The sequence below is a fragment of the Miniopterus natalensis genome, chromosome 20, assembly GCF_054644295.1.
Source record: "Miniopterus natalensis isolate mMinNat1 chromosome 20, mMinNat1.hap1, whole genome shotgun sequence".
In the NCBI taxonomy this organism is placed as follows: Eukaryota; Metazoa; Chordata; class Mammalia; order Chiroptera; family Miniopteridae; genus Miniopterus; species Miniopterus natalensis.
This window is the reverse complement of record NC_142100.1, coordinates 6,224,980-6,244,662: the sequence shown is the minus strand read 5'-3', so window position 1 is coordinate 6,244,662 and position 19,683 is coordinate 6,224,980. Positions and strand designations below refer to the sequence as shown.

Sequence of the window (19,683 nt, the reverse complement as noted above, 5' to 3'; positions counted from 1 at the left end):
GCAGAATTAGCTCTCGCCAACTAACAATCATGAAAGAAAACATTTTATTAGGACAGCAAGATCTCCCAGGAGCCCGGCTGGGCTTGGCTCAGCGGTTGAGCATCGACCTAGGATCCAGGAGATCGAGGTTCGATTCCTGGTCAGGGCACGTGCCTGGGTTGAGGGCTCGATCCTCAGCAGGGGACGTGCAGGAGGCAGCCGATCAATGACTCTCTCATCATTGATGTTTCTCTCTCTCTCTCCCTCTCCCTTCCTCTCTCTGAAATCAATAGGGATATATTTAAAATAAAATTAAAAATCTCACAAGAGAGACCACTAGGAGCATGTAAGACCTGTGGATTTTTATAGGCCAAGAAAATGCTATGTTCTGCCCAATTTTAACACATTCCCGGGCTTGGGTTATGTGTTAGGAGTGCTCGGGGCGCTGGGAGAGGCCAAGACGTTAGCTGTAGCTAGAGGTGTCAGGTCAGTTCCAGTCACTGTCAGGGCTGGTTTATGAGTCCCTGACCCTATTTAGCTCTCCCTTTGTGCCCAGGTCGTTACTACAGTGGTAGGAAAAGAGAGGACACTGTTCCCTTCCCTGGCATTGCTGCGACCACCATCGGGACATTTGTTGTGATCTACTGAAGACTGTCATTGCGAGGAGCTGTCAGGTGGCAGGCTGGCACAGGGTCAGCAGCTCAACACAGCAGGCGGCACCATCGCGGCTGTTAAAGTAGCTATTTTAAGCTGGACAAACAGCAGATCCATGTGCAAGGGCTGTCCGTGTTCACAGCCCTTCTGTACAAATGAGGAGGGGGCGATGCCCAAGGCCTGAGGTGCATGTGGGGTGAGGAGGAGGGGTTCCAGAGGCTGAGAAGTGAGAAAGCAAAGCAGCGAGGAGGCTGATAGTGGGAAGAGCGCTGTGAGCAAGGCCAGGTGGGGGCCCGGCTGGTGCCCGTGACCCAGAACATCTTCAGTGCACTCGTGTGTCTTTCCTTTTGGGGGCCGGCGGACACCAGAAGCTCTTCTGGTCTCTGGATCAATCATTGGATTTTGTTTAAGACCAAGTCAATCAGTCATCAGGTTTATTGAGTCTTGTCATAATCCTTGCAAGGAGATCCCTGGGTTTCCGTCTTTAAGTAGAAATTCTGGCAGTGTCTTTGAGAGGTGTACTGTATTCATTGCACCCGTTTTATAGATGGAAGCACTGAGGCAGAAAGAGGAAACAGACTCATAAAGAGATAGGAAGAAATAGCTGTCTTTCCCTCTTTTTACAAGAATTCAGAATCAAGCAGAAGGGAGCAACGATTTTCTGATAAATAATCATGGTTATCTTTCTTAGGAACCCCGCTTCACTTGTCCCCCCTCCCTCTTATGGAAGGACCTTTTATATGAATGTCTAATATCAGGAAAAAAAGACAACTATGGATTCAGGGTGCATTCCTGAACCTTTAATGGTCTAGGTCTTCATGAAAACAAATAAACTGTTTCCTATTTTTCTAATTTTTTATGGAGGAAAAATACAATAAAATGTATGGGAAAACAGGATCTTAAACTATGTGGAGGAAAGTAGGGCAGGCCACAGGCAAAAGTGGCCAAAAGGGAGGGAAGGAAGATAGGGCTCTGACTGGCAGGGCCGCGGTGCCACCGGAGGGGCTGCAGGACTCTGACTGGCAGGGCTGCAGTGCCACTGGAGGGGCTGCAGGACTCTGACTGGCAGGGCCGCGGTGCCACTGGAAGGGCTATAGGACTCTGACTGGCAGGGCTGCAGTGCCACTGGAGGGGCTGCAGGACTCTGACTGGCAGGGCCGCGGTGCCACTGGAAGGGCTATAGGACTCTGACTGGCAGGGCCGCTGTGCCACTGGAGGGGCTGCAGGACTCTGACTGGCAGGGCCGCGGTGCCACTGGAGGGGCTGCAGGGCCCTGACTGGCAGGGCCGCGGTGCCACTGGAGGGGCTGCAGGACTCTGACTGGCAGGGCCGCGGTGCCACTGGAGGGGCTGCAGGACTCTGACTGGCAGGGCCGCGGTGCCACCGGAGGGGCTGCAGGACTCTGACTGGCAGGGCCGCGGTGCCACCGGAGGGGCTGCAGGACTGTGACTGGCAGGGCCGCGGTGCCACTGGAGGGGCTGCAGGACTCTGACTGGCAGGGCCGCGGTGCCACTGGAGGGGCTGCAGGACTCTGACTGGCAGGGCTGCGGTGCCACCGGAGGGGCTGCAGGACTCTGACTGGCAGGGCCGCGGTGCCACTGGAGGGGCTGCAGGACTCTGTCAGGGCTGTGGTGCCACTGGAGGGGCTATAGGACTCTGACTGGAAGGGCCGCGGTGCCACCGGAGGGGCTGCAGGACTCTGACTGGCAGGGCCGCGGTGCCACCGGAGGGGCTGCAGGACTCTGACTGGCAGGGCCGCGGTGCCACTGGAGGGGCTGCAGGACTCTGACTGGCAGGGCCGCGGTGCCACTGGAGGGGCTGCAGGACTCTGACTGGCAGGGCTGTGGTGCCACTGGAGGGGCTGCAGGACTGTAACTGGCAGGGCCGCAGTGCCACTGGAGGGGCTGCAGGACTCTGACTGGCAGGGCCGCGGTGCCACTGGAGGGGCTGCAGGACTCTGACTGGCAGGGCCGCGGTGCCACTGGAGGGGCTGCAGGACTGTGACTGGCAGGGCCGCGGTGCCACTGGAGGGGCTGCCATCTGCCAGGATCTACCTGGGAAGAGGAAGTCCGAGAGCAGCACCAGGGAGGGTGTCAGAGGCCTGTGGCTCAGGCGACTTAATTCTTTCTTTGTCTGAGTTCTCATGCAGCTTCTTTTCTCTCCTTTAACTAATCCAGGTCAGTTTTCCACTTGCTGTTCACTTACTTATTTCCAGTGTCCCCGCATTGAATGGCTTTGTCTGTCCCCCTGGCACCCCGTTTTACGAGGACATCTCTGCCTTCAAGGTCTTTGTCCCTGCCTGTCCTTCCCGCCCCCTGAGGCTGGCAGGAACCCCCTCAGGCAGGTCTCAGAGGGCATATTCCATCCGCCTGGGAGAAGATCAGCTCTAACCTGGCTCCCGTTTCCAGTGATAGGAGGGGACTTCTGAGGCAATCAAAGGACTCCATGTGATGGGGACAGCAGTTGCCTCAAATTTTAGGGGAAAAGTCTCCCTTTGACTCCGCATCGCATGCCACTGTGTGTGACATCTATCAAAGGGAGAGAAAATGGAATGCTGTAGTTAATAAGGGCCGCCCATCCGAGGGGACAGGAGAGAGTAAGAAGCCTACAGGTTCATTAGGAGCCTGGAGCCTGGTAGCAGTGTGGAACGGGGAAACGTGTGACCACAGGGCAAAGGCAAGTGTGTCAGCCCAGGAGCTGCAAAGTGGTGCAAACTGCTGCGGCCCCGCTTTTAGCTAAAGGCATTCCCGAGCTGTCAGGCAGGAGCCTGCTTCCGGCAAGTGTCTCCCCGCTGCAGAGCTGAAATCCAATTCACAGCTCGGTCGTGATGCGAGGCCTTCTCCCCAGCCCAGGAAATCATCAAAATGGCAAAGGGGTTCGATCAGCTGGGGGAGGTCTCAGAAACCTCCTGAGGGGTGGGCTGCAGAACCTTCTCGGGGCAGCACCCCCAGAGGATCAGCATCCGCATGACAAGCTGGGGATGTAACTGGTGTCTGGCCGCTCAGCTGGACCCCTCATTCCATGAGGACAGTGCTCACATTTTAATGAAGTTCATGGGCTCAGGACAGTTCACTGCCCCTAGAAGAAAGGCTCCCAGGGGACAATCGACGTAATGAAAAGCAGGCAAGTCCCTCCGGCCAACCTCCTGACTTCCCCGGAGACAGACTCCGCGTGAAAGCTGAAGGCAGACCTGGCCTCCCTTCTGGCCACTGGGGCTGTGGGCTTGGCAGATGAGAGTGTCGTTCTGCAGTCCTAGGGAGATAACACCTTCAGATAATGACAGAGCAGCTGCCCTCTCCGCCAACCCTGCTGTGACCCAGGGCTGGGCGGGAGTTCTCCACGGCCAGCTTCATAGAAATATATTCTATTGAATAACATTTTACGGTTTACAAAGCACCTGCTCATCATTGTCTCGCTGAGCTTCACTTTCTGGTTCTGCCTTGAATATTGTCTTTCTCGGTGTGATGACTCTGATACCAGCCATGTGCCCTAATTCGTGTCCCCAGAGCCTGTTCCAATATGTGTGCGTCTTGACATTGTTTACTCTGCGCATCCTGCTCCAGCCAGACTCTCAGCAGGCGGCTTAAGCTTCTGCCCCTGTTCCCTGAGATCCTGGCTGCAGAAGGACCCGTGTCCCCCACTACTGTTCATTTTTCCCAAAACAGGGACTCAGCTTCTGGGCGGGGAAGACAGATAATCTCAGGGAAAGGGACATGTTGGCTTCAAGCCCATACTCTGAAAGAAGACATGCCAGAGGTTTCCCGAAGAAGAGGGTTGGTCTCGTGGTTCTGTGTAGACATGTGCTCGTGGCAGGGATTGCGGCTCACGGCCCCCTGCGGTGGAAGGCACGGACTCCCTCTCCTTATCTGCCCCTCCACCCGGCAATGGAAGCCGTGTTCTAATAAGTGTCTAACTGCTTTCCTCACTAGCTATCTGTGGTGCTCCTTTAGTGGCCGCTACCACCAATGGGAGCCCTGTGGCATGTCCAGCTGCCATGGTGGGCTGCTCAGGGAGACTGTCCTGGCTCCGAAGGGCCTTATTCTCAGGCATCTCTAATCCCTCCCACACCGAGTGGCTGTGATGCTCTGGGCACGTCACTTCTCTCAGGCTCTTCAGAGTCCGCTGATTAAAAATGACCCCTGATTCTTGTTTCCCACTCACAGCCCAAAGCAAGGTATTATGTGTAGACTACCTCAGATTCGCAGGGGAAGATTTTATTACTCAGGAGCTCCGAAAACATTGTGTGGTTTTTTTTTCCAAACCCCTCAGGTTGTTCTTCCCCTTGAAGTTTGAGTTTTTAATTTTCACAGTGCCATCGTCACCGCCGTCACCATTTTCATGTCATCATCATCAACATCAGTTAAGGCCCCACTTCGGAGCACCTACGCCGTGAATCGCGTTGCTCTGAATGCCACAGAGCTGGAACATCGTATTTGTTGAAGGCACCTGCCTTCAGAGATCTTAAATGTCTGTGTGGGGAGGTGAATAGCTGCCCAGTGCCACAAGTATCTCCAGGCACATACATAAAAATAGACAAATAAATTATATTTGTCGTTGGAGGGGAACTTGCTGCGTAGTTGAGTAGGGGGGACCATGGGTATAATATCAGGAAGGTCATGAATTCCAGAATCTGTCTTCTTCCTATGAGAAAAGTATAACGGCCTTTTACTTTCTTTCTCGTTTTTGTCTCTCTGCTTTGTCTCAGGCTGGTTGAAGGAAAGAAGGGGGTCAAAGTGGAAAACAGACCTTTCCTCTCAAAGCTCATCTTCTTCAATGTCTCAGAGCATGACTATGGGAACTATACTTGCGTGGCCTCCAACAAGCTGGGCCACACCAATGCCAGCATCACACTCTTCGGTAAGACTGGGCCCCGAGCTGGGCAGTGAAGGGAGGAGAGTGTCCTGTAGAGCAGGAGGAGTTGGGAGGGAGGCCCAGAGGGAAGGTAGGGGGGCATCCGGAGTGGTTAGGCAGGGGTGGGTGAGACGAGGAACGAGGGGGGTGAGAAAAAGAGAGGGAACGAACACTGGGAGTAGGCAGAAAATTTAAAAGTAATGCTCATGTCCCATTCTATAAAGGGAAAACCCTGAGACAGGAGGAAAGCATCTGGGGATGCTGAGTGACAGTCTTTCCTCCTCAGTGATCGCTCCGTGAACTGACCGTGGGGATTATAACTGGGCGAGACAGTAAAGAGCCCAGGGAGGGCGTTTACTGCATCAGTGCTTTGCTCACTGAATTGGTGCAGAATGTTACCATTTCTGAAACTTTTCTGGCCATTGGGACATGAGAGAAATGGAATTCTGTTTATGAAAGTAGAACGGTGCACCTTGGGATCCCGAATAATATTAGTTTCAGAGGGAAGATAGAGAAAATGGGAATTTCCCTGGTTTTCCATCCGTATCAAAAGGTGTTGTCTGGCTGGATTAAGTGACATCGTCATTCATGCATTGACTCATTCAACAACTATTTACCGAAGGGCAAACGTGTGCAGGGGAAGTTGCTGTGCGCCCATTACACATTGGCACCGAAACCAGTGCCAGAGGAAGCTAAGGAAGCCAATACACCAGCCCCTCTGGAGCAGTGCCTCCTAGTTCTGTGAGCAGAACAGCTCCAAGAGCGGCCTGGGGGCGTGTCTGCAGCATCAGGCCCCTGGTGAGGACTTTGATCCCTCAGTAGATGCAGATTCTCCCTGTGGGCACAGGGTTCCTTTCTGGTTGATTTGGGGGCAGATCCCTCCAGTCCTCACCAAGTTCAGTTAGCTCGTTTTCCAAACCCGTTCCCCTCAGTCTCCACATAAACAAACACTCTCCAAGGTGGTGGAGGGGGGAAGGAAGTTAGCAGATAATTGGCAAGAACACCAATTCCTTTGATTCTGAGAACTCCCAGGTAATCCCATAGCTTCAAGTACCTCACCCCCATCCCTGGCTATGCCAGATCCCCCCATGCACACTGTATGCAGCTTCCCCAATAGCCTGTCTGTGCCGCCTATTGTCCTATCTCTGCTTCCAAATCACATTCTACCTTCCCTTTTACGCAGCACATAAAATAAAGCCCAGCATTAGCCGAGAGGCTGGGGAGGGGAAGGCTGCCCTTGATCCCAGAGCTGGGCGCTGGGAATGGACAGCGCTGTGATTAAGGTGATTGATCTGTCTGACATCCCTCACACAGGGACAGTCATAATTGCCTCTCCCATTTGTCAGGCCTTTCTGGCTTTTTGGCAGGTGTCTGTCTGCATGGATAGAAGTGCCAGGATTAGAAAGGGAGGCACCCCTCCTTCTCTGCCTTGCAAATCCAGGGAAGGCTCTCCCTGGCCTCCCACCCACCGGCCTGAGCTCTGCTCTCCCCCTGCAGCAGCCACCATTCCCCAAAACAGCCCCCCTTCACCTTTGACCTCCCCGCTCTTCTGATTTGAATGCATGAAATGATTTTGCGATTGGCTTCCACCGCTGCTGACTTCTTCCCGTGAGCCATCATGAGATGAGAACTGGCAAAAAAAGCAAGCTTTAAAAGTAAAACAACTGGCATGTGCGACAAGACATGCTGTGAAGGGGGGTCCTGCATCCGCTGTTTTCAGCAGACCCCCGTAGACAATTAAACCTCCGCCCCACCCCAGCCCTGCTGTCCTCTGTCAGCATCATCCTGTGTGGCATTTGGGACATTCCTACAATGTCCAGCTTTGTGAAGTCCAGGGTTCTCTGAAAAAAATACATTAAAAGAGATAGTATGTATTGAAACAAGCTTAGAAAATCTGGGTCAAGCACAGATGAATGGAGCCACAGGGGTTGCTCAGTGCAAGAGGCCTAAGCCTTTCCATGCTAAACCTCTGAGAGGGGGAAACGTTTGCAGCACACTCCAGCTTTAATCAAGCAGATACCACTACTACTTTAGCCTCGACTGAGAGTCCATTTCTGAGGAGCCCAGCACAGAAATGCTGCGTGGGTGACGCAGTCCCATGGAAACAGTGAAATGCCATCAGTGTGCAGGTTGGCTGGTTCCCAGGCCAGTCCCGACAGACACGGCAGCCCCTGAGCTCATTACTGAGGCTCTCCATCACCAAGGCCTCTGACAAATGTTACCAGATTGGTGGGGTTTCCATGTCGTTTCCCATTAGTGGAAGAGCCCCCAGCTCACAGCCATCAAGCGGTTGGAAAGCGGCATTCACTTTATGTGAATATGCAGACTTCGTGAGGAAGTCCATTCTTCCACAGCATCATGGCAAGCCAGCTAATTTTCATTATTTTACCACCAACTTGCACCTAAAGCACATCCTCTCCCCCGACCTGACGGTTGGAAAGTGAGAAATGCAGGTGCTGGGAGGCTCTAGTTATGTCCAGTGTCTATGAGAGCACTTAAGCTGCTTAGGGGCAAGGGTGGCCCTTCCTATCTGGGACCAGAACAATAGGGTTCTGAGCCCCTGGTCCCTAAGACAGCAGACACGGCAGGGACCCAGAGTCCTGCTCCCATAACCCTGAATCGCAGTGGTTTCAGGCGGGCCTCATTCCCTCCCTGGAGCCTTGGGAGCAGAAATTCCAAAGTGAAACCAGGTGGTGGGGATGTGGGATAGAAATCTCACCTGAAAAAGAACTCTGGTCCTTTGTAACCATATCAGCACCCAGCTCCGCACAAACTAATTGTAAATCTTCTGCACTGGACATGCAAGTCTCCAGCGCCCTCACTTCCCAACTGTCTCAGCTACGTTTGAAGCATAAAGCACTTTTGTGTTTCTCACGCTGCATCTTGTCCTAGCACCTTTGGTTTTTGTGTCTTCCTTTATTTATCCATTGCTCCAGAAATGTTTGTGAGAGGCAGTATACAAACTATATATGGCAAATATATAGCTACTGTATATAATATATGTGTTTGTTTTCATTTCTCTCTCCTGTATGTCCCTCACCCGATTTAGAACTAAATGAGCCTACAAGCTCAACTTTGTTGCAAGGTCAGTATCCCCCTGCTTTATGGTTTCTCCCCCCCCTTTCTCCTGGAACCCCCTTTCCCCCTGCTCCTTGCCCTGCCCTTCTGTGCATTACCCGAGGCTCCTATCTGTAAAGTTGCTTAGAGGATGGCAGGGGAAGCTAAGGTGGTTACTGGGAGCTGGTGAAACTCCAAAGGTAGCTCCCTTTTCTCTGCTCAACCCTTGCCCCCACTTCTCCAGACAGGCTGGGGGGGGGGGGGGGGGGAAGAAACATCATTAACATCTCAAAGCCCAGAGACCTAGAAGATGGAGAGAGTGAGATAGAACCAATAAGAAGACAACTCCAACCCACTGAGCGATTTTCCTAGCGAGAGTCCTATTGATCGCAGCTCAGCAGAGTAGCCAGCACCAGGTACCTGAAGGTTCACATATTCCCTAAAATGCATCAGCTCTCACAGGGAGGTACTCTCGAGGGGAGGGGTCGGGCATAGCACACCCACCGTGCCTGCGGGTCGGGAGGCTGCTGTCCGGAGTGGGATGCCACCGAATTCTAGTTCAGAGCCTGACGTTGAGTAGCTCTGTGCTCTTGGGCAAGTCACTAAACCCTATTTAGACTCAGTTTTTCTCTTCTACAATATGGGATTGATCTGCCTTACCTACCTTAGATTTGTTCTAACATTCAACTGAGGATGCAAAGTAAAAAGGGTTTGAAAACTGCTCGGTGCATTTGAATCATTAAAGTCCAGGCTCCAGAAGTGAGCAGAAAGGCAAGGACATCTCTCCGTGCAAGGACATCAGGGTTCATTAACTCATATCTCAAGCCCTTCTCCCCACCCCTTACACCTTCCTCCACTGAAGCCCTTTCTCATGATAGACTCCTGCATCCCTTGCCTGTTTGCACAGCCCTGCAGTCTCTCCAGGCCCACTAGCTTAGCCGAAGTAATTCATTACAACTGTGACTAAGCACTGGGGCCGGAGGGGGCCCTGCAGGCCTGTAGAGTACAGCGTACGCTGTCCCCAGGACAGTGCCGAGCGTCATCTAGCCCGGCGGGAAGGCCGCTCTGGAGACAGCGAGGGGAATGGCTCTCACTCTCCGCCCCAGTCCCTTGACCGATCCGATCCCACCTCTCTGGCACCACCCTGCCTGTCCATTCGCATCCAGCTGTGCAGTCATTGGAGGGGGCGGGAGACTTGGAGGAGGGGAGGAGATGGAAGGAAATGAATGATCTGGGAAGCCCTTTGACAGATGACAAAAAATACTTCCATCAGGAAACAATTCAGGGCTGCCTTACTCACCTTGGTGATGCAGATGCCTTGGTGATGACCCAAAAACAGGAAAATGAAACAATGGAGTAGGAAGGGGAAGGGGACTCCAAGGAAACATCCAGGGTCCACTGATGACTCAGCCTACATTTACTGAACCTCTGTGTGAGGCCTGTTCACAGATCTGAAGCAGAGAGCATGAGACAAGCTCCTAACAGATGGTAGAAGGAAGAGGGAGACTGGAGCTGAGACGGTACTGCTCCAGCAGGTGCCCTTGGGAGGGACTGAGCTCATCGGATCACTCAGCCCTTCATCCTCAGAGGGGACAGGAGCTTTCAGGACAGGCAGTGGTTGCCAAGAAGTTAGTGTTTAACTGAAGGTACTCAGCTGATAGAGGGAGCATTGTCCCGCAACAAAGCCAACCAGACACAAGCAGCTCACTACCCGGCTGCCCAGCTGGGGACCCGAGCAGGCGCTTCATTGTCGGGCTCCACCTGCTGAGACGGAGCTGTCCCGCCTCGCTTCCCACAGCCGTCGGCCATGCGTGAGGGAGAAAGGACCCCCGTGCCCACTCTCCGCTCTGATCCCAGGGTGCTCTCAACCCCTTCTGCTTCTTGCTGAAGGCAGAGCAGTGGGGCAGGGCCAGGGGGCGTAGACGGTAGACATCCGATTCATTCCAGGGCTTGGGTTAGCGTGGTTTTCAGGATAACTGTTGGGCGCTTTTGTACAACTTAAGGACTGTGTTGGAGGAAACAGGCCTCACACCTTGGACATTTTCCCGTTCAGTTGTGTTCTTTCCCCATTTCCCCCCTCCTGAGGTGGTCTCTGGCAGAATAGAGAACTGCCTGCTTTCTCAGGGCATACTCCAAGTTATGCTCGATTCGTCTCAGAAATACCAAGCAAGATTTAAACAAGAGCATGGATTTCCACTGACAGGGAACACTGGCTTTAAGAAAAGGTCCGAGTTATTTTGCCACCCCATAACTGGACAGACTAGAAAAGTTCTTAGGAAAGAATTGCAGCCCTCCTCAGCATTTTCTGCCACCCTTGAAATATTTCCCTTCTCCCCTTTTGCAAACACAACAGATTGCCTGTCGCCCTCCCTTATTAATATTTGGTGGTGCCGGACTCCTGCCATGAGAAATATGGACTCGGGGACGCGCCAGCATCCCTCACTGCTCCCCGCCACAGGCAGGGGAGCCGGGCCCGCTCTGCAGACTCAGCTGCTGGGTGGCTGTTCATTTCCCATCCACTGGTCTTCTGTCTTTTATCTCCTAGGCATTAAGTCAGATTGGATGGTATCAGTGGGCTGGGAAAGGGTGGCTGATAAATACCTGTGAACCTCACAGTGACAGTCCAACCAACTTAGAAAAGAACGGGGCCTATAGTAAGCTGCATCCGAAGGGACAGATTGCAGTAGAGATAAGTTCTTTCCTGCAGAGAATTAAAGGTAGTTAAAGAGCCCAGCCCCCCAGCAGTTAGCATTTCCACAGCATATGTGTCTAAATACTAGAAGGTATATAAAGAAAGTTCTTACCCTTTTTCTAGAAGGTTTACGTGTTCATCCTGACTCGAAACCAGCCCTCCGCTGCCTGCTGCAATCAGACGGCAGCCCTGTGCTTACGTAGGCACCTGGACGCAGCTGTGAACACTGGCTTTGGTGACAAAAAGATCAGTTTGTAGATTGACCAGAGACATTGGCTTGGAGGCTTGGGGGGTTGGGGTGAGGTTCTTTATTTTTTTCTCTTTTATATAGTTTTTTTCTTTCTTTTGAATATTTTGCTGCCATTGTGCCTAGTTTGTCATGAATAAATTGACAGAAATATCACTGATTGCAGTCAAGCTCTTGGTGAAGAAAACACAGGCTTGGCTTTTTAGGGATTGTTTGTTTTCTTGATAGCCAAAGGTTAATGCAAAGACTTGAGCTATGACTAGTACTCACTTTGGGAGCTCAAGCTTCTGGAAGGTGGACCCCCAGTGACAGAGCATCCAGGGTGATAGAGAAGACGGTGTTGGCATTTCTACATCTCTTCTTGGGACCAAGTGAAAGGGAGTGGGTTAAAGGGCACCATGAGGGGTGGAGAGTAAGTATAAAGAATATCTTGGCCCTGTTTCCCCCTCATTGTGGAGGGGTAACAGCCAGGGCAGAAACACATTCCAGTTAACTGGAAGAGTTGAAACACTGCTGCCTGGGAATGCCTCAGGGTACGTTCCAGCTGAGGTCAAGGATGAGTGTCCAGTGGTCCTTTACCTGCGTGGGGATTGAGAGTGCTGACCTTGCAGGCGGCGCGTGCTGGAGATTCAGGGGAAAAGTAGCTGATGGGAACAGTTAAGCTGAACCTGTTTTCAAATCTTTATTTACCTTCTAGGAAACCACTTCTGGTACCTGGAGCATAGCAGAAAATTACGCTTTCAATTTCTTTCTATCTTTCTTTTTTATACTTAGAGCTTTATTTTTTAATTTATCTTTATTATTGAAAGTATTACAGATGTCCCTCTTTTCCCCCATTGATCTCCTCCCCCTGGCATCCGCCCTCTCGCCCCACAGGCCCTCCCCACAGTGTTGCCTGTGTCCATGGGTTACGCATATATGCATATAAGTTCTTTGATTTTCTGTTTTTGATAGTTCCAACTATGCCAGATTGCCAAATAGAACGCTTCCCTGTGTCCTTACTCCAGAAGTGTCTAAACCAGAACCTGTCGCTCTAGGGACTGTACAGGTGCTCTGCTTGGAGACTGGGGTGAAAGGCCTGTGGCTGCTTTATCCCCCCAGAGCCTCTCTTTAGACAGCCGTCCTTCGTTCCAATTACCCTCCTTCTGGGTACAGGGAGACTCAACTCAATGGTACCTGAATGAGACAGTCATGAACACACCCCCTCCTTAACTTCTGGGCTGGTTTCTGTGGCTCAGCACTCACTCCAGGGACTGTCCCTGGTAAACACACGACACATGGCACCAGCACTCCCATCTTCTCTGCCACCCTGACGCTACATAAGTTCTTCTATGAATCACTCTTTGATCTTTGACCATAGATCACCTCGGACTTTTCTTCCGAGTGGCTTCTCAGGGTTGCTAATATCCACTTAGATCAAGAGGGATATCATATCTCAGGTACCTTCAAAGACTAGATTGAAAGCTTGGATGCAGATGTATATTCTGATTCTGGTCAAACGCTTCAGTTGAGTTTAGGTTGGGTTGAATGTAAGTTGTCTTTCCTTCTACATGTGAGATCTTTGCACAGAGAAGGGTGTAACTTCAGTATAGGAGATTTTAATGCCATGTTTTCATTTTTCTCAGTTTTGCTAAGGTATAAATGACAAAATTGTAAGACATTTAAAGGGTATGTTGTGGTGATCTGATATACAGAAACACCGTGAAAGTATTTTTCATCTTTATATCCAAGGTGAACAGCTGCTGAGGCCTCTAGCTAAAGATGGAGGTAAACAATTAGAAATTAGAGATTGTCACCACCTCAGGCCACTCAAGACATATTATCAGCAGAAAAGCCTCTGTGGATTGTTTGGAGAGCTTGAAGTAGGGGAAAAGGGGATCTTTCGTGGTCTAGTCAGCAATGAGGAGCTGGAGTCCCAGCATTCTCACCGGCGGGTCCCAGCAAGTTCAAGTATAGCAGCGGCACAGATGCAGGTCTTACAGCCTCAGGTCGGCCCAGAGAGATGAAGCCCTCGGGACCAGCTCGGTACAGTCGGACTCATCACGGGAAGTCACCTAGCTGAGGTCTGGGCTCCTCTGGCTCCTGCAGTAGAGCTCAGCAGTATCTCTAAGATGAACACATGGATGCCGGTCAGACTTTTACACCTCAGACATAGCACGACCGCCTATATTCAAATCACTGTGGTATAATCCATCTGTGTGGGTTAATTTTATACTTAAGGCCTACAGACTTCAAGTAATTTGGGGATAGTCAGGTGGCCAAAGAAAGAAAGTTGTTCTATGAAGAAGTCTTTATTGGCTTGGGGGCTCAGACTTAAAGGTGCACCCTAGTCCCCTGCTCAGACAAGGTGGCTGTGTTAGTGCTCTTTGGTTCAGCAACCTAAGTTGAACGTCATATCTGTCCCCAACTCACCCGTTATGGCAACAGACTTTCCAGGGCACCGGAGGGGTGCCCGTGTGAGGACTAGGCTGTGGTCAGGACAGCAGGAGGCAAATGCAGCAAGAGGGCTGGGAGCGCTGGCTCCTTCTCAGAACCACCTGAGGGCAAAGCAGGTGCCTCCAACTGCCTTCTACCTTAACAGTGGCTTGTTTTTAATTTCTTCTAGAAGTGAAATCTACAGCCCTGACCCCTTGGAAAGGTTGGTATGTTTATTTCCAGGGCAGCTACTGCCTTGGTGAAGATGAAACATGCAAATCTCCGCCTGCTTCCAAACGCCTTCTGTCCTGAGCTAACCCAGAAAGCAGCCCAGCGGGCCTCCGCCCCGCCCGGGGCTGCGCTGTGCCCATTTAGATTAACCCACCCCGAGGACGGTCCGTTCTCCCCGGGCAGCTTCCACTAGCAGAAGCCTAACTTCTCTGCTGCCAGCACTAACGAGCACCTGTCAGTGCCCAGAAGAGCTGCGCGTCTGGGCGCCTCTGCACCAGGCCTGCTCTTTCCTTCACACGGACTCTAACACACCGACCTTAGACCTTAGACCTCGCATGCCTCCCTTCGCTTCCCGAATTTTCTCTCTCTCTCTCCCCTCTCTCACTTAAAACTGGAAGGGCAGCGGTGGGAGGGAGAGGAAAATGGAAGGAAGGGGGAGGTTCTTGTGTGAGTCACTTGCCTACAAATAAAAGGAGTCTTTTTTAAGGCTTTCATTCTTGCCAGATGTTTCTGATGAATAATTGACTCATCACAGTGTTCTGGGACCCTAACTGCCCTGATCATTAGTCTGTTTAGGCTTCTACAACCCTCTGATGAGTTAGAGGCAATAAAGGCATCCACTGTGGAGTGGAGGTGTGGCTGGACGAAGTACAGGGGCCTCATCTCTGTGGCCCATGTCACCAGGTAGATGGGCTCAGCTGTCGCCTTGGCCAGCACAGGCTCTGGGAGAGCCTTGCTCCAGGATGCTGTGGTCCACATGCCTGGACAAAGGTCATGCCATAGCATCCTTCCAGGTGCTGGGCATTGTGGATGGCCTATGTGGTGCCCGCCTTAACCAGTGCCCAGTTGGGGCAGGCCCAGGTCCTCATTCCTTCCACTCTTCGTTTTCTGCAGATGAGTGAGTCACACAAAGCAGCAGCTATGAGTGAGTGGGAAGGAAAATTGCATTTGGAGACAAAAGTCAAGGGACCTTGGGAATGTCACGTAAGCTCTGAGGCCCAGTTTCCACCTATGGGAGTGCAGACAGCAGGCCTACCCTCGTGTGCGAGTGTTCACTCACTAGGGGCTAGAACACCATTTAACTGCACACACTCGGCCTGATGTCCTAACCCCAAAGGTTTTACTTCCATGTACACTGGCCTTCAAGCTCAGGAATTTGCAGTGACTTTTATTGGAAAGGAGGGGAAGGGTGTTTGGAAGGGGAAATTGAAGTAAAACAAGAGGCAAGGTAGGAAGAGAGTTTATGTTTTGTTTTAGTTTTTTATTTTTCTTCCCCAAGTAGAATTTTAAGAAAAAGAAAGACACAGAGACAAAATATGGGCTTGACTACATGTATCACAATGTTCTGGCTCTTTCTTTCCTCCAACAGGCATTCATTGAATCCCTGTGAAGGGCCCAGTTAGACACAGAGGGACCTTAAGAAGCTTATAGCAAAGAGGAGGGAATGCAGAAGTTAGACGGATACTGAGCATTATCACACAGGGCCTAGGCATTGTAATAGTGGGATGCATGTGGTGCTGTGGAAACAAACCACTGCGAATCACGGAAGGCTGCCTGGAGGAGGTGAATAGAGGCCAGAACAGAACCTGGAGCAAGGTGTGAGTGAGTTGAGTGAAAAGTGCTTCAGGCAGAGGGTGTGAGTATGAGAAGGAAAAGGAACATGATCGGAGGGTGCACGCCCTGCTTGCACGCACATGTGTATGCAAACGGTGTGTGCTTGTGCTGCCTGGAGGTGGGGGCAGGGAGAAACTGAAGGGCACGTGGCACGAAGAACCACCAAGGAGGCAGAAAAGCCAGCAGGTTATGAAGTGTGGAGCGAGCACTTAGAATAGCAGAAACACCGTCCTGGAACTTTCCTAGAGAATAAACTGGAGGGTGGAGGCCTCGGGTGTGAACGTCCAGGGAAACGGAGGGAGAGCTGCGTGGCCGCCTTCTCCTGGAGGCTGCGTGGAGAATCCCGCCTCTGTTTCCTCCTGCCGTCCAGCTTGGTGCTGAGAGCAGGATGGGTTGGGGTGAGGGGGGAATGTGGAGGGGGTGAAGGAAGGTGGGAGGTGGCCCCCCACAGTGAGTGACAGCCCCCCGTGGGTCTGGGACAGGAGATGGAGCGCGGGAGAGCTTGTCTAGGGTAGCAGTTCACAAGAGCAGGCTCTGGGGCACTCGGTGGCCTTTTCCTTCATCTGGGGGAAGGGATTTCTGTCAACAGGTCAGACGCCTCTCCAAGGGCTCTCTGTGGTGCTGCCCAGCAGGCAGCAGAGCCACAAAGGAACTCTCAGATGCTTGGCAATGAAACTGGACACAAAGGCCCAGAGAGCACCTGCAGAGTAGCCCTGCCACGTGGGGTGCCTGCCAGCCACAGCAGCCTCCCCTGTGGCTGCGGGGTCCCTGGCCCTCAAACAAGGGTTCCGACTTTTCTTACATGGTACCACAAACATGCCAGGCCCTGCTGGGCTGGGCGCCTGGCTTGTGGCACCCTCCACTGGTGGGCGCCCCAAAAGGAGGGAAGGTAGGAGAGCATCTAAATGCTGGGAACTGTCATTTCTTCCCCTGCTCTTCCCCCAAGGCCCCTTCTTAGCATTTGCCAGGAGGCAGGGATGGGGAGGGAGTGTGCTGGGATGAACGGGGAGTGGGTTTCAAAGCTGTGTGAATGTTCAGGAGCGCAAAAGAGATGAAAGGGAAAAAGAGCCAGGTGCCCATAGATGCGTGTCTGGCAAGGAGCGCCCTGTGCCAGGCGTGCAGAACACACTCAGTCCTCGTGCCGTGCCCACGTGGGGTGACGGAACACAGCCACTGCCCTGCCCTCGGAAACATGGAGCCCGGGCCCACGAGGCCGGCTGGTCCCCTGGGCTCCGGAAAAAACGTGTGTCTTAGAGTCAGCCACAGGCCCAGGCAGGGCTCTTACTGTGAAGGTTCCCGGACTGGCCCAGAGCAGAAGGGTTTCCACCCAGGAGAGATGCAGCCTCTCACCCCAGAAGGCAAGGGTCGTGGGTTCTCTCCCGGGATTCCCAAGAAGGCTGCGTCGGTCACAGAGTGACTCAGTAACAGAGAGAGGGGCTCTGAAGAGGGACTTCCTGGCAGATGCCTTTGGTTTTGTGTAGCCAGGAAGGTCCCTTCCTGCAAGGTGGAGCGTAGAGTAGTCTCCTTGTGTTTCTCATTATGAGAACTTGAGCTGCCAAAAAAATCCTGGCCTTGAGAATACTGGGACCTGGACAACAGGACACGTGAGGTGGGAGAATGTGTTGCATTTCAAACTCGTAAGGATGGAGAGCTCCCCACAGGCGGAGGTTTCTCCTGAAGGCCTAGGAAGTGCAATCACATGGGCAGTGCTTCCAGCCAGGAGCGGAGTGTTTCCTGTGCTCAGCATCCAGGTCAGGCAAGCAGCTCTGGCCTTTTCCTTCAGCCCGGTGAGGACATGGGCCTAGTGAGGACTCCTGCTTTAAATAACGTGCCATAACTTAGTGCAGCAGAGCAAGTCCAGGCCGAGAAGGCGCCCTGCTGTCTTGGGTGCCTCGTGTGTGCTGTTCCCGTGGTGGGCGTTCTTGGCCACTGGGCTATGGAGCCAGGAAGCTTATGCTCCACAGCGATAGGAAAGCTACCGGGAATTTTATGACTGCATAGTTTTCTTGCCTCCCATAGCTGGCATCGTTTCAGTGTTGTTGGCAGGCCAGGTCGGTGTGTGCCTCGCAGGGGAAGGTGCATCCATCTCCCTCTCACAGACATCCTCCAGGGCAGGCTCCGCGTCCCCACCTCCACCTAAACCTTCCTTTACCTCCAGGGACACAGCCAAAGGCCACCTGTTTCTGCTTGTTCCCACCTGCACTCCCTGTGAGCCGGGCTTGGCTTTTTAGTGTCTGACGCTTGAGCTCGGTCGGCTGTTGCCAAGACCAGATGGGAAGAGGCCAAGAGCTCCAGGCGGAAACCTGCGCTCTGCCCTGAGATGCAGTGATTGACAGAGGACACGGAGCCCGGGCGGCAGCCGCAGGGAGGCAGATTGTGGGTCCAACAGGTCCTTCCCGGCAACAGGCGGAGCAGCTGGGGGGGGACGTGAATGGTTAAGGCAGGCAGGGCTCGGAGGTGGTTGGGTGACGGTGCACGCGATGCAGGGGTCTTACTCCGTGGAAGCTCTTTGTAGGATATTAATAAGTCCGGCACCTTCATGTGGAACTTGACCTTGAGCCACAGCCGTAGCATAGTACAGAGTGAAGGAGCCGTGGCCACCGGCGCCCTTTAACCTGAGCATGATGTTCTGTCCTCGCCAGGGAAGGCGCCCCACTATATAGTGTGCCCGCTGGATGGAAGCTATAGGAGGCCCATTTGCAATGCAGCCCCTACCTAGGGAGTGGGGACCACAGATGCTCCCAGTTAGCGAGGTGCCCCAGCAGAGGCGAGGCCCGAGGACAGCTGCCCAGGCGCTGGCCGCTCCCTCCTGTCCTGGCTGCTCCGTGACTCGTGCGTTCTGCCCACAGGCCCGGGCGCGGTCAGCGACGTGAACAACGGGACGCCGAGGAGGGCGGGCTGCACCTGGCTGCTACCCCTCCTGGTCTTCCTCCTCCTCAAGTTTTGATGTGAGTGCCGCTCCCCACCGGGGACTCTGCCGCCACTGCAAGCGCCACACGCCAGCACCGGCAACTCCGACGGCAACCAGAGCAAACCCCTTTCCAACTACGACGTAATCCAGTGAAATTCAGAGAAACAGAGCCCATTGGGACACAAATTCGAGGGAGGGGAACAAAGAATACTTCGGGAAAACACGTTTAAAAAGGAAATCGAAAACCGCCTTGCAGGCCTCGCAGATCCGTAGGTACAGCTGAGTTTTCTTTCTTTTCCCAAGTGGGAGGAGCGCACACCAGCCTTGGACCCACCCGCAAGCTGCAATGCGAGGCCTCTCGGTTTCCAGGGTGGGCGAGGGCTCCGCCACTCTGCCCACTCAAGTGCCCCTGCCAAGGAAAACCCTGGAGTCGGCCATCCCAAATTCAATCAGTCACTAGAGACGAACACAGAGTGAGACGTGCGCCCAGAGGTGCCCCCGGGGCCCTCCCGTAGACTGTGCCACTGTTGTGTGTGTGATGAAACGCCAATTTAAAAATAAATAAATAAAAAGGAAACTAAACGAGACAGCCTGACAGCTACACAACCCCACAGTCAGCAGTCACCACAGATCTTGTTAACTTTTTTTTTTTTTCTTTTTTCTTTTTTCTTCATTTTACTACATGGACATCATGGATAATAAGGGTTTCTGATTCATTAATAATTTCATTAATTATGTTTTCTGATATGAGTCTAGAACTTAGTGCAAAAACAAGACAAAACAAAAACCACACACAAATGAAAGGGGTGAAGAGAAATATGTTTGTTAAAGATTAAAACGTATAGTGCACTTCTTAACTAGGTTTACAACTGGTGGACCACACACCGGGCACTAACCGCCTGGTGAGGATTTGGCAAATCCACCAAAAAAAACACACATCCGATTTAACCAATATCTCCACCAGCGCTACAGATTTCCCTCATTCCGCATTCAAGGCAGACACTGCTGAGCTCTCCATGCTGTTTAGAAATG

At 52.6% G+C, this 19,683-nt stretch overlaps 1 protein-coding gene across 3 annotated transcripts in view; it reads left to right on the top strand.

Moving 5' to 3' along the window:
* Window positions 1–19,304, top strand: part of NTM (neurotrimin) — a 379,856-nt gene extending 360,552 nt beyond the window's left edge. The window contains exons 6-9 of one of the 3 annotated variants that reach the window (XM_016204482.2): window positions 5,339–5,490; window positions 8,534–8,569; window positions 14,086–14,118; window positions 18,590–19,304. In XM_016204482.2, coding sequence (XP_016059968.1) covers window positions 5,339–5,490; window positions 8,534–8,569; window positions 14,086–14,118; window positions 18,590–18,687 — 319 coding nt within the window. In that variant the 3' untranslated portion in view covers window positions 18,688–19,304. The remainder of the gene's footprint in view (window positions 1–5,338; window positions 5,491–8,533; window positions 8,570–14,085; window positions 14,119–18,589) is intronic. The other 2 variants (XM_016204483.2, XM_016204484.2) reach the window with 2 other exon arrangements.
* The last annotated feature ends 379 nt before the right edge of the window (window positions 19,305–19,683 follow it).